Genomic DNA, 15,349 nt, shown 5'->3' on the forward strand with positions numbered 1-15,349 from the left:
GATCTATGTTACAATTTCATTTAATTAATACTATTCCATCACTTTTATAAATACATTTATACAAGTAAATCATTCCATTATTTATTATAAAAGTTATCCCAACATTGTATCACTTGCACAATCTAATCACCAACACCAAACATAGAATTTAACCTCATTCAATCATTAAATGTCCATAGCTAACCAATAATTTCCAGCCAAATAACAATCCACCAAAAACAGTCCCTAGACTTCACAAAATTAACCATTAACCCCTAATTCTATCAAAATAACTTCAAACATTAGAATTTTCCAACAATGGCAAGTTCCACATGTAATACCCCAAAAAATTTTACAGTAAGATATTATCTTTGATATAATAAAATAAGAAAATAAAGCGACAAAAAGGGGAAATTTTGGAGTTATGTCAACATTGGGAAGTATATTATGACATATTAGTTCAAGAAATGATTAAATCGTAAAAGTGAGAAAAGTTTTGTTGCCCAAGAGTAAATACTCAAAATTTGATGGGTTAAGTGTAAATATGAAAAAGTTGAAGGACCAATGGTGTAAATATTTTAAGGGTGGTATGATCTAGAAACTAAGGAAAATGGATGCATTAGGACCAAATTGAAAAAGGTGAAGAATTTTGAGGGACTAAATCATAATTTTACCAATTTAAGTGATGACTCAAGGATGAATTGTAAAAGATCATAAAGGGCAAAATGGTCAATTAGAAGAGAGAAATCTAGAAGATAATGATGATTAGGGGTGAGCATTCGATCGAATTGAATCGAATCGAATCGAAAATTTTCGAGTTAATCAAGTTTTCGAATCTCATTTTATCATCCTAACTTTATTTGAAGTTTTCTCGAATCAAGTCGAGTGAGATGGAATTCGAATCGAATCGAATCGAATATATTTGTTCGAGTTAAAATTTAAAAAATAATTTTGGGTCCTTATAACCATTGTCACCCATCGTAATAAAATTTGTCCACCTTAATCAAATTTTTTATTAACTTTCATCGCCTCATAATTTATTTATTAATTTTTTATATACTGGTTAGCTTCTTTGCTTGCTTAGTTGTTTCAATTTTCTTCAGATTCTTGTCACTATATATTTTGGAATTAAAAAATATATTAAATGTAAAAATATGATTTTTTAATAAAAATTATTTAAAAAATAAAATGTGAAATTGATACCAATATAAAATTTTAACACGAATATTTTATGGCATAATTAATAATTCAATTTTAATATAAATATTCAATATGACTAAACAATTCAATAATATAAATGATATAAAATGTGAAATTTAATTTAATAATATAAATAGTAGATATAAATAAAATTATTACTATTTATGTTTAGTGATTTTTTGGGATAATTTTGATTTTTTATTTGAGAGTAAAGGGTGAGAAGTAAAAGTTTAGGGGAAAATAAAAAGTTTTGGGGAATAAAAGTTTGAGGGAAAGTAAATAGGGGGGAGTAAAATTTTGGAAGGAAAATATTAAAAAAAAATTTTGAAGGGGGAGGGTTTGGGATAGATGGGAGGTGGGATGGGAAGGGAATAAAAGTTTTAGGGGAAAAGTGAGAGGGAGTAAAAATTTTGGGGGAAAATAAAAGGTTTTGAGGGGTTTTGAGAGTAAAATTTTGAGAAAAAGTAAATGGGAGAGTAAAATTTTGGTGGGAAATGGATTTTGGGTAGATTGGGGGTTAGGAGGGGAGGGGAGTAAAAGTTTTGGGGGAAAGTGGGAAGGAGTAAAAGTTTTGAAGGAAAAGTAAAAAGGTTTGGGAGTTTGGGGTAAAAATGTAAAATATTATAATTTGATAGTCGAATTATTCAAATTATTCGAGTTATTCGAATTCGAAAACTCAACTCGATTCGAACTCGAAATTTGAAAAAAAAAATCGAGTTGATTCGAATAACTCAATTAACTCGAATAACTCAATTCGTTTAACTCGAAATTTAATTTTTTTCGATTTTTTCGAGTCGAATCGAGTTTTGCTCACCCCTAATGATGATATTGGAGATATTTTAGATTAATTAAATAAATATTAGTTTATTAATATTTTAATTTGATTTTTAAATGATATTTTATTATTATTTTATTATTTTATTTAGTATATATATAAGAAAAGGAAGATGAAGAATCATCCAACCCACCATTTTTCCCATGCACCAACATGAGAAAAAGAGAGAAAGAAAGTAAGTTTTGCTTTCTTTACAATTTGGTCCTTCCACCAAAAATTCACCATTTTCATCTAGAAATCAAAAGAATTTCCATATCCATCAAGAGAGAAAGATAACAAGGAGACTATATGGAGCTAGAATATGAAGTTAGATTCAAGAAATAGAAGCTGAAGGAGAGAGAAAATTAAGTTAAATATTGAAATTAATATGACAAGATAAGAACATTAAGATTTTAATATATTTTTAAGTTTGATATTATTGAAAAATTATGGAAATGATGTTAATGTAAAGTTTTCGTATATATGGTCCTATGCTCTTGATATGTTAGTGAAGAGAAAATAGGAGAAAGTGATAAAAAGTAGTGTAGAGAAAGAAAATAAGGGTGTTATAAACATGGTAATAAACATCTTGCAGTAAAACAGTTTTGGATAACAACAGTAGGCTAACTTTGAAAAATTACAGTAAATTATGGAAATCGAATTAGAGGATGAACAAAATATGGAATTAAAACTTATTAAGTCTAGTTTCTCATAGAAGAAACGGTGTAAGTAATGGAATTGTAAATCATGAGATATAATAAATTTGAATAAAAATCATAAAAAATGAATAAAAATAATTAGAGGATTAAATTTATATGTTTAAAATCCAGAATGAGTCTATTTTCAATAGAAATAAACAGAAACATCATCCAAATTCTGTACAAAGAGATAATTAATTTTTAGTGAAGAGGGGTCGAAATAAACAGAAACATCATCCAAATTCTGTACAGTGAAAGAGGGAAAACTTTAAAGAATAAACTGTACTTATTGGCTAAACCAAAAATTCTGAAAATTTTATGATAAAAATATATGTGAGTCTAGTTTCAGAGAAAATTTGCGGATCTCAATTCGTAGTTCTGTAGCTTAAGATATAATTAATTTAGTGACTATAACTCAAGTGAACAACTTGTTATGAGTAAACAAGTAAATAGTGGTATTATGTATATATCAAGGATGTGGAATGGAGTGGAGGAGGAGGAAAAATATATGTGAATATTCAGATAATATGAGTTTATTTTAAAATAACTAATTTACATGTTTTAGGTTCAGGGACTGAATTGAATAAAAGTAAAATTTTAAGGGTAATTTTGTAAAAATGTCAAAAATGACCAAATTGCATGAAATAAATTGTTTTATTATTTAAATTAATAAATTGAATGAAATATTAATTTAGATCAAGATTGGGTGGAAATTCGAGAAAAATAGAAAATTACCAAAATGTCCTTGAGTTTTGGTATTTTTGTAATTTAGCCCGGTATGTTCGTGTAACTTGAATTATATTCTTAAATGCTTGAAATATATGTTATTGAAGTGAATATGATTTGAATGTTCATTGTATGAAAAGTGATGAAACATTGATATATTTGATAAAAAGAGGAAGAAATCCCGGTTGAATGGAAGGAAAATTCGATGGATCTCTGAAAAGGAATTGACGATAAAAAGGATCTAACCCGGACGGGTGATCTTATCCTGATATAGCATTCCCGAAGAATATGTGGAAAATGGATTTAGCCCGGACGGGTAATCGAATTAGGGTCTAAATTTAGCCTGGACTGGTAATTCAGATCCAAGCTCATTAGAGTAATTGTCATTGTAGGGGATTTATCCTGGACTGGTAATCCCGACAATACTCTATGAGTTTATATTACAGGGGATTTAGCTTGGACTAGTAATCCCGTTGTAAGGATGAGGTTCTCTGGAGTGTGCTATTTGAAATGGAAATGTGAGCACATGAATATGAATTGATGGACCCGGATTTGTATACTAAAAGAGTACCTCTGATAATCTATCGAATTTCTGAGAAATTCAACGGGATAAATATGGAAAATAATAAGGGTAATAGAAAACATGGAATTGAATTATTATTGGAAATATATTATCGAATTTAATACCAGTTTGGATTGAACGCGGGATTGAGTACAATCGTTCTGTGCCAAAGGATGAATTGACGGATAAGACCGTAACTGGGTTATGGCATTACAAATGTAAAGGATGAATTGACGGCAAATTACCCAAGTAAACTGAGGTTCAGCATTTGTTGCGAACTTTCGTGTTTACTATCTGTTTAGCTCTCATGAGCTTAAGTTCAGCCTTCGGGCTTCTGAAAACGATGTACTCATATCCGTATGTTGTTCTTCGAAAGTTGTTTTTCGAAAGGTAAAATATCGGGAGTTGTCTTGAATGGTAATATAATTATTTATATGATGCATTGAATTGGTAAGTATTTAAGTGAAAATATGCTACTGCTTATGAAAAAGTATTAAGATTTAAATTAAGCAATTTTCTTATGGAATGACTTATCATGTGATTAGTTCGGGAAAGGCTTTGGGTAAATGCACTAGCTTGTGACCATGGTTGATTGATATGTTTATGACTTGTGTGACATGCATATGGAACAAGCGTGGAAAGTAAAGAAATGCAAATGAAAATAAAGAAATTATCAAGAGTTAAAGTTATACAAAATCCTACTAAGTTTGGGATAATATGTTTAAGTGATACTGTGGATTTATTCACCTTGTAAGTTGATGAATATAGCTTCATGGGTATTGTGGTATCAATATTGGGTTATCCTTGATATGTATAGATTTCATATTTTAAAAGAACTAATATGATTAAAGACTACACGAGCTTACTAAGCATTCATTGCTTATATATTTGTTTTTTTATTTACCCTACAGATTATCGGAAGCTCGATTGGGTTAGAAACTTGTCAGAGATATATCACACTATCTATTGGTTTTATCGGTAATTTTGGATGATTTGATTCTAGTTATAATGGCATGTATAAGTTAATTTAGCCAACATTGGCTCATTAATATTTTAATTTTGGTTGGTTTCAAATATGAATGCTAGATGAAATGAAATGTCTGAAAATTAATTTGTAAATTTCGGTAATGCTCCGTAACCCTGTTCTGGCGACGGATTCGAGTTAGGGGTGTTACACCACAAATATCATAATTTCTCTAAATTTCCACATGGGTAATCTACTAAAGTTCCAAAAATATTAAGTTTAATTGAAAACAATCAAATTACACCAATAAAATTAAGCTTCAAGGCCGAATAGTGCTTACCCTTTTCTTTCTTCTCCAAATCGGCATGCAAAGAGATGAAGCTTTAATTTTGTTTCTCTTTCCTTTTTCTTCCCCCACTACTCTATTTGTTTCTTTTATTTTATTCATATTTTCATTTTTATTATAACTTTAACATAATCACTAATTTAAACATTATCACACAATTAACATATATTACATATATATAATTCCCTCATAATTATCCACTAACCAAAACTCATCAAATTAATGGACTATTTATTTAAATAGTCCCTTACTCTAATCCCACTTTTAAATTTACTAACTAATTACTAATTTATCGCCCACTTAATTTAGTCACTGTACTTAATTGAACACTAATAATTAAAACTATCAAACTATCATTCAAATCACTTCTAAAATAACTCCAAATAAAATATTTATAAGCCCGATCTGCGAAGACGAAGTCCCAAAAATATGCTTCCCGACACCCCTGACTTACGGGTGATAAATATAGACTAGCAACAAAATCTAACCTAAAAATAATTACTTAAATATTTGGGTCACATATATATATTTTGTTCAAACTATAATATACACCCATATAGGTAGTGTATTGTACTGGTCATAAAACATGCTCAAATTTGTCCAAAGCTGACCAAATATTGTTTGCCTACAAATTACAAATGCCACTTGCACATAAATTTTGCCAATTTGCTGAGGCAGCTTTTAGATCCAAACAACCACAAGCATCCCAAAGACTTGGTTGATTCAACTTCATTTTGCTTATCCTTACCATAAACTCATACTGTAGGATAAAATAACATTTAGCCCCTAGACTTGACATCTTACTTAACATTTGGTTCACATTAGTTTCGGAACTTGACAATTTTCTTTTTCAATTTGGATGCTAAATTTGGATTTCTAAATTATTTTAAAAAAAATTGTGTTCTTTTAGATTTTATATATATTTAAAATTTTCAAATAATAATATATAATAATCTTAAAATGTCACATCATCACATTTAAAAGATAAAATTAAAAAAAAATTAAGTTTATCCTTAATAATTTTATTAAATATAGTTGGCCACTTTGTTTAGCCTGCCAAACTAGAATGCCCACTTTTAAAATAGTAAATATAGTGAAGATGGAAACATTGATCTATTATATTATAAGCTTTTGTGTAACTGAGGCTGCTAATTCTTTAATAATTCATTTTTGGCAATAAGCATAGATATTAGGTATTGATAGATACGGCTGAGATAACAAAAACAAATTTATACCTACTTCTATCAATTGTGACACTTGGATCGAGTCAATTTGAATTTGAATTTTAAAATTTTTGATAAATTTAAATTTGGATTATTTCGATTTTTTATCATTCTAGTTTTCTGGGATCAGATCATTATAAATTCAAATTATTTTGGATCAATTTAAGTATGGGCTGAACAAACGAATCAAGTTGTGTCGAGTTTAAATCCTAATTGACCCAGCCAAAATTTAAGGCTCAAGTTAAGATTGCGAATTTAGTTATACTTCATTAATTAATTCTGAACATAAAGCATGAGATATTATGTTATTTCGTTCTCGAGATACGAGTATGTTTGATATTTATTTAATTATTTATTTTATATATGAAAATTATATTTTCATAACTCAGAAATATAAATATTTTATAAAATTTAATAATTCAAACAACGTGAAATAATTAGCTTATGGAGAGTGGGTTATTAGTTGAGCAATATAAATCAGACATCACTGAATTAATCAAATACTTAGATGTATTTTCTTATTAATAAAAGATAATGTTAATAATTTGATTGGTACATATAAATTAAAGTTTTAATGTAGAAGTAGCGGTCCATATAAATTTACCTTGCCATAATATATGGCTTCAAATACAAACACATGTTTATATGTATATACCAAACCAACATTACATTTATAACCTCATTTACAATCCATCCACAAAATAATTATCATTTAGACATCCTAGATACATGCCGACACAAAAGACAAACATCACCACATTTGAGTTCGGAATCATTGTTGGATGCTGAATCGGCGATCAAAAGTGAAGTATCTAACCTGCGCACGGAAAAACAAAACTGTACGCCGAGTAAAACTCAGTGGTATTTCTATAATCCGGATATTTAAAGGCAAGAGATTACAAATGTATAATTGAAATATAAACACATATTAATATTTAAAAATCACAACTACTATATGCCAACTCTTTGAATTCATACATAATAGCATATCATTTCATACTATATTCAACTTACACATGCTATCATATTTCATTTGTTTCACAAATATCCCAATTCTCGTACTTGCTATATAAATAGCTTTTCACAATTTGATTCACATTTCGTTTAAACAATGGTATTATCCATTCCATATCCACTTTATGAGTACATAACTCATGTATCTCATTTAATCACAACATATCTCATTTTCATGTTTCAAATCACTATCCCATTTTCAATTCTCATACAATATCATCTAATATCAATCATAGAACCGTTTTATTTAATTATCTCTATTAACACGACTTGGACTAGGACGGATACACGGGTCCAACCAGCACACTAGTTTGGCACCCTGTACCTCATCAGATAAATCCGAAGTAATAACTGCGCCCAGCGCTATATAAATTTGACACCCAGTGTCTCATCGGTTAAATCGAAGTAAATTGGCACCCAGTGTCTCATCGACTTGAAGTCGAAGAAATCTCTGAACTCTTCCTATCCTATGGCATGCCATCTATATCTGATTCAGCCTGATACAGTTAATAGGATTTAATTTCACATTTCAGATATAACCAATATCCAATACTAATTTTTCGTATAATCACATATATACACGTGAATTAAATTCAATCTATAATAATCAATATCCAACTTTCACATTAACACATATATTCATTTCAATTTAATAATCAATACATTCAGTATGTATGTACCAATTCAATCCATTTCAATCAATTATCAAAATGTCAATTACTCACCTCAACACTTACCATATGCATTAAATTGAATTATAACAATTAACAACTAAGTTCGGATTATAGAAATACTAACCGTGAATTCTGAGTTATTCGACGTCAATTTTATCTTTCCCCTTTTTAGTCGAGGATTCCGGTACGACATTAGCTACAGAATTAAAACAATTAAAATTCATCAATATAACATAATTCAATTTCATATTGAATATTTCAATTTTTACTCAATATTTGCTTAAATTTCAATTTAGTCTCTAAACCAAGACTAATTTTTATCTTCACATTTAATTCTATATTTTCATACAAATTCCACTTTAAACTAAATTTAACTCCCTATTTTCACTTAAACCCCTAAATTTCAAAATTTCACAATTTAGTCTCTAATAATCAAATTTTACAATTTGCTCTACAATTTAATCCTTTTCCAGTTTTGTAGTAACCCAAATTTGCCCGGCCCACATACATTTCAAAAAATAAAAATAAAAATAAATAAACCAACAAAAATACTAAAAGTCCAATGTCCAGATTACAAAACATCCACCGAACCCAAATTAACCCACTAGCCTAAACCCAATTAGCCTAAGCCCAACACCCTAGCCCAACTAGCCTAAACCAGAAATCAGCAAACCCTAGCAGCTTTTAGCCTCCATCGCCGCAGCAGAGCCAGGCCTCCTCCTCGCGCATGTTGCGTCCGCACGCGTGTAGCGCCTCTGCGCCAAATCCACGCGAGCCTCCGTACACTCCAGCTGGCCTCCATACCTGCAATAAACAGAAGCAGACAAAACAACAGTAAGGGATAGCAAGAAAAGGGCAGTAAATAGTGCAAGATTTTTTCTGTATTTTTCCTTTTGATTTTCTGTCATTTCTTCGGCTATATAATGCCATTAAACAGAATTTGTAAGGCGTTACGAAGATTTTATAAGAAAAAAATACAAAAAAATTCAAAAAAAACAAGAAAGAATACATCGTTTAGGATTCTCCGACTTCGTTTGATTTTGATTTTGATTTGATTTTATTTCTTTCTTTCTTTCTTTATTGTCTTCTTCGATTTGATCTCTTTTTATATACGAAAAGCATAAAGAAAGGTAAGGGATCTTACCTCGACGTCGGCGCCAATGAAGCCTTCTTCCCCTCTGTGAAGCGGAGTGGGATGGGCGGAGGCCTGGGTTTTGGAACGGCAAAAGATGGTTTCAGACTTGTAGCGGTTGAGAGGCAGGAATGCCCAAATTTTTGCCGTGCGGCTGAAATGATTTTAGGGTTTTTGAAATTAGTTCTTATAGGACATTTAAACAACGTCGTTTGGGGCCTGAATCAGTGGCCCCCAAAACAATGTCGTATTTGCTCATACTCGCTTAGTGACCCGACCCAAGGGAAGGATCCGCGCGTTTCATTTAAATGGTCTATTTGCGTGTAAAGTCCCCCTTTGTTTTGTAGTATTTCAATCCAACTTTCTTTAATTTTTTATTTATACTACATATTTTATTCTGATTTCATTTTGGTCCAAGATAAAACGATGGCATTTTTGTCCTCTGGATTTGAACTTTTGAAGTTGCGTGTTTAATTGTTCTTTTGGTCCTTAGTTTTGGATTGATTGAAAATTTAGTACTTTGAATGTTGTAATTTTAATGCGATTACTTTTTATTATTCTTATTTTTGAGTATTTCATTTAATTTTGTAAATGTTTATTGTTTTTATGACAATTAAACCTTTTATTATTATTATTATTATTATTATTATTATTATTATTATTATTATTATTATTATTTTCGTACTTTAAATTAAGTTTCAATTCAAATTTAGTTTTTAATAGCATAATTGTAAATTGGATTGGTATCTATTTTAAATTTATTTATAGTATATTCTAACATCCGTTTGACGTTGTTTTTAAGTTTATTAATATAATTTTAAGGTATGTTATTATTTTTTAATTGTTATTTTTAATTTATCATACATTTTTAAAAAATCTATTATATACTATTATTTTAAAATTTATTTTGTATTATGTTTTGCTATATATTCATTATCACTTAGATTAATCATTTTCTATGTAAATTTGTTATATCATATACACATTCTTTAATATTTTTATTCTATAATATTTTACTTTAATTTCACTCATTATATATATTTTTTATTTGTATAAAAGTTTTTTTAAACGTAATATTATTATACATATGTACATAATTATCTTTAAAAAAATACATATATCTTCCTCCTTATTTTGTATATTTTAACTTTTACATATTATTATATAGATTATTATTTTTTATAAAGTTTTTAATCCCTATGCATTACTTATTTAAATTAATACATGTATATTATTACATACCTTGATTTTCATGACATTTGTTTCAAAATTCATCTAAATATTATTATTCATGTAGTAGATCATTGAAGTTGGTTAATGATTCGTTTAATCTTTGAATGTTGTACAATGTGGGATATGAAATTATCGCTCCTATGTATTGTATTGCTTATTTACTTGGTTATACTTCATACATTGGTGTATATTTAAATTTACGAATTATTGCTCCATCATACTTTATTCGTTTAAAAAGTTATGCTTAATATAATTTGAGTATCAAAACCAATTTATTCAAAAATCTTCAAAATACTCGAAGTTTGGAATCCTCGAGAGAATTGAGCCCTAACGTATTGGGTTCCAATTTTCCTCGTTAAATCTAAATAATCGAAAATTTTACTCGAATTTATTTCTTTGAAATAAACGAGTCTTATCATCCAATTCATTTTACTCGAATTTTCTTTTCGAAGGATCGTATTTTAAAATCTTTTCAAAATTTCGACACTAAGACATTAAACAATCGATTCGGTACCAATTTTGGGCGTTACGAGGGTGCTAACCCTTCCTCGTGCGTAACCGACTCCCGAACCTGTTTTCTCAAATCTCGCAGACCTAAAATTTATTTTTGATGGTAAACCGATCACACCTTAATAAAAGATCGGTGGCGACTCTCATTTTCATGTTTAAAAAGTCGATCCCCGTTTTTTTAAATTATTCAAAAAATGGTTTCGACAAGTTCTAACTTAAAAATCTATCAATTTAATCCCTAATATTAAAATTATTCAACATTAACAACATTTAAAAACTTAATAATTGATAAAATTTTAACATGAGTCGGGTAACCCTAGACACCGGAATTTTAAAAACATAAAAATTACAAGAAAAGAAGACTAAATTGACTAATCAATTAAACTTCGAAAATTTAGAAACTTGGCCGTGCGTCTCTTCTTCCTCCCTTTCTTTCTTTCTCTTTTCCTTTCTTTCTAATTTTTATGTCTTTTATTACTTTTTCTTTATTATACTTTAAATTATTATTATATAATATATATACATTTACTTAATTATTAAGTTTCTTAATATTATAATATATTTTAACTTTAACTATTATAATATATAAAATAAATTTACATATATAAGTCACAAATACCGTCCACTTAATGGAATTAGGTATAATTCCGTTTTTAGTCCCTTTAATTATTCTTTAATTTATAATTCAACTTTCACCCTATACACAATTTAGTCCTTATACCTAATTACTTTTAATTCAAGTAAATTCACTTAACCGAAACCTAATTAACTACACAACTAGCTTCATTAATATTTGTTAAAAATATTTATGAGCCCGATTTATGGGAACGGAGTTCCGGGAATGTACTTTCCAACATTCCCGACTCTGAGGTCATTACAGAAGTGTCATTCATGTGGCAATCCACGTGTACATCAATAAAGTTAAAAATATTAATTTTTCATCCATTTTAGGGTGACTGAAAAAAAACACAAGTTTAAGGGTTAAAAAAGACAAAAAACTAAATGAAGAGCTAAAATAATATTTTTTTTTTGTAAAGTTAGAGGATCAAAAAAGTTATTATTCCAATAAATTTTGATCGTAGTTGGCAAATACAGCAATGTACGAAAACTTGGGATAGTTGCTATGCGACCCATGGCCATCCCAAGCATTATGGGCATTTGTCGTATGGTATTTGATAGGATTAAGGTCTCTATGGGCATTAACTTCCAGTGCGATGCGGTTAGCTATTTTTTTGTCTCATATTACAGTATCGCTATAATTTCTAACCTCATTGTTATTATTGTTTTTACACTGATCGCAAGTAAATGCACCACCCATTCAAAAATGCCTAGAACCTGTTCTGCTCAAGACATCTCAGGTTCTTATACCGGGGATATGCCTTCTTTTCTTTTTAATAAAATTCTTCTTTTGGTGATAAAAATAATAAGATTTTGTTACCAGAATTCCACTATATGTGACTGAAAATATAAACTACAAGTCTCCTCCCCAGTTTGTAATCTAAAAAAATAATACCTCGAGTAAAAAAAATCAAATATCAATCCAAATTAATGTGTTTTATTCGGAGGCGAATATGAAGGGGTAAGCAGGGACTTTAGCCCTTTAATTTAGTTCTCCTATAAATATAGAAATTATGAATTAATATATTGTGGAATTGTACTTTTCCCTCTCGAAATAAAAAATTTTCAATTCAATCCTCTTATAAATAAATAATTTATAAATTAATATATAGTAAAATTACACTTTAGACCCATAAAAATGAAATAATTTATGTTTAGTCCCTTGAAAATGATGAAATTATAAATTAATATATAATAAACTTATATTTTGATCTATGAAAGATTTATACTTAAATTTCTGGATTCACCCCGTTTCGATGTGTTTGAATGGTTTATGAAATTCAAATTTCTGGATTCACCCCGTTTCGATGTGTTTGAATGGTTTATGAAATTCAAGTTAAAAAATAGAGGTACTCGAATTGAATTTTATTTTCTATTTAATTTATAATTAATTTTAATTTTTACTATGTAAAAATAAATATTTTATATTAAAAATAGTGAAAATAACATTAAGAATTTTATATAAAAATATTTTTTTCAAAATATCATATAAGAGTTATTGATTATTTTTATTTACTTGAAAATTTATTATTTTTAAAAATATATGAAATAACTTTGAAGTTTACCAAATAATGTTCAAAAAATCATAAAATAAAATTCGCTTTTGTCAAAATAAGTCCAAAACCTCAAAACTCAAAATTAGTATGAAAAATCCGAAACCCAAAATCCGAATTGCCATGAACAATTTGAAATTTTCAAAACACCTATCCAAACTCATCCATAACTATATCGTTAATGTAGTGGTAAAATATTATGATTATATATAGATTAAATTGTTCTATTTATTTTGGGTGAAATTTTATTATATAGAGACATTTTCTTATGAAAGTATCTATTAAATTTATCTATTATAGAAATTGGTTTAAATTAGTACCTTTATTATTAAATGAATCTACACGAGTATGGTTTGTGATTTTCTAAGAGAATGTTATTAAAATTTTTATAGTTTCGTAATCAAATATATACACGTTACCCTTTTGCGTTTTATTTGTCATTACTAATGTGCCAAATAATTTTCATACACTATATATAATAAAAATAAATAAGAAATTAATATTTGTTACAGTGCATAATTATTTCCCTATACACTATTAAGATAATCACAACCTAATACCTCATGAATGAGTTGAATATTTATTATTATTTTTAATTTCTTTAAACATTTTTATTTACCCATTAAAAATATTAAATATTAAGTCGATGGATTTAGTTATGTAATTCAAAAATTAATAACCAACTAACAATAGACTATAATCAAGGTAAAGCAAACATCGGCATCGTTGTTGCTGATGTTTTGAGTCAAAAATCCCTTTTTACTCTCTTTTCGATGAATGCTTAACTTAAGTTGGAACGTGATGGATTTATTTTAACCAAGTTAAGGGATAATAAAACTTTGTTTTAACAGAAAATTCGAGAGTTACAGTTTGATGATCCAGATTTGTTGGCTAAATGGGAAATGATTAAAAATGATCATATAGCTAATTATAATATTGGTACAGATGACAATTTATATTTTCATAACAGGTTTTATGTACTCGATGATTTGCAACTGAAACAGAACATTTTGAATGAAGCTCACAGTAGTGTTTATTCAATACATCCGAGTATAATATGAAAATGTATTGTGATTTCACTTAACCGTCGTTAAAGCTTAATTGATTAAATTTTTTTGGTCCGTCAAATTGGTGAAATCAATTCTGACCTTCTTATGCTCTCCTCAGAGTTCCAAACTTTTGTACCACCAATCGTGTTATTCGTTCTTTCACGCATTTAGTCGAACACTTAGATTGTATTCTCAGCAAAAGTTTCATCCACATGCTACTTGCATATTTGTTCTATCTTTGTACAAACATGCTCGAGCTCCTTGCATGGCTTTGCTATTGCCACTCTATGGACAGCTGCTTTGCCATTATCGAAGATCGTTGGTATAGAAAACCAAATTGATACGACCATGTGTTTGAGATTGAAACCTTTCGACCCATAAAAAGGAAACTAAAACTTTGAACACTCATTAATGAGAAACCCATGTGTCTTTTTTAATGTATAAAAGATTATTGGGATAAATCTTAAAATCGTACATCAATTTTGATTCGATGTGTAATTTGATACATGAACTTTAATTTTGGTGCAATTATATAAAAGAGTAGCAAAACTCAATTCGACTAAAAAAATTGAAGAAAAAAAATTCATATTTCGAGTTATTCAAGTAAACTCAAATAACACGATTCGAGTTTCGAGTTCGTGTTGAGTTGAATTTCACAATTTGAATAACTCGAATAATAATAACAGATTAGTGTAAATACCCTTTTACTCCTTGTCAACTTTGAAAATAAGTAAATTGTTCTTACTCTCAACAAAAATTACAAAATAATTTTAAAATTTTCAAAATAATTTTTAAAGTTCAAAATAATTTTAAAATTAAAAATATTTATAAAAATTTCAAATTTTATATTTTTAAAAAAATTCTAAAAAATATATTTAAAAAAGTTAAAGTTTTGAATTTTTTCTAAAATAATAATTTTGAGGACCTAATTAATGATACAAATTTATCATACTCAAATATTTTTTTTATTTGAACAATTTTTAAATATATATTGTTTCAAAATTACGTGCTCTAACATGGAAGTAGTCATACTGTAACAATATTTTTATTTGAC

The 15,349-nt window shown here is 28.2% G+C and overlaps 1 protein-coding gene across 1 annotated transcript; it reads right to left on the reverse strand.

The window, feature by feature from the left end:
- Positions 1 to 8,840: 8,840 nt before the first annotated feature.
- Positions 8,841 to 14,462, reverse strand: LOC121225479 (uncharacterized). The gene is made up of 3 exons (XM_041109795.1): positions 14,395 to 14,462; positions 9,345 to 9,486; positions 8,841 to 9,004 (listed from the first exon to the last, which is right to left on the reverse strand). Exons 1-3 carry the CDS (start codon positions 14,460 to 14,462, stop codon positions 8,885 to 8,887), a joined length of 330 nt encoding a protein of 109 aa, XP_040965729.1. The 3' UTR covers positions 8,841 to 8,884.
- Positions 14,463 to 15,349: the final 887 nt, after the last annotated feature.

Source organism: Gossypium hirsutum, chromosome D13 (genome assembly GCF_007990345.1).
Source record: "Gossypium hirsutum isolate 1008001.06 chromosome D13, Gossypium_hirsutum_v2.1, whole genome shotgun sequence".
In the NCBI taxonomy this organism is placed as follows: Eukaryota; Viridiplantae; Streptophyta; class Magnoliopsida; order Malvales; family Malvaceae; genus Gossypium; species Gossypium hirsutum.

What these genes read in the sequence shown, in the direction of transcription:
- LOC121225479 (XM_041109795.1), bottom strand. Translation starts at nt 14,462, where the DNA reads ATGCGTGAAAGAACGAATAACACGATTGGTGGTACAAAAGTTTGGAAC. An exon ending in TCTGAGGAGAGCATAAGAAG is followed by an intron (nt 9,487 to 14,394) that starts GTCAGAATTGAT and finishes AAATCATTTCAG; the next exon opens with CCGCACGGCAAAAATTTGGG. An exon ending in TCATTGGCGCCGACGTCGAG is followed by an intron (nt 9,005 to 9,344) that starts GTAAGATCCCTT and finishes TGTTTATTGCAG; the next exon opens with GTATGGAGGCCAGCTGGAGT.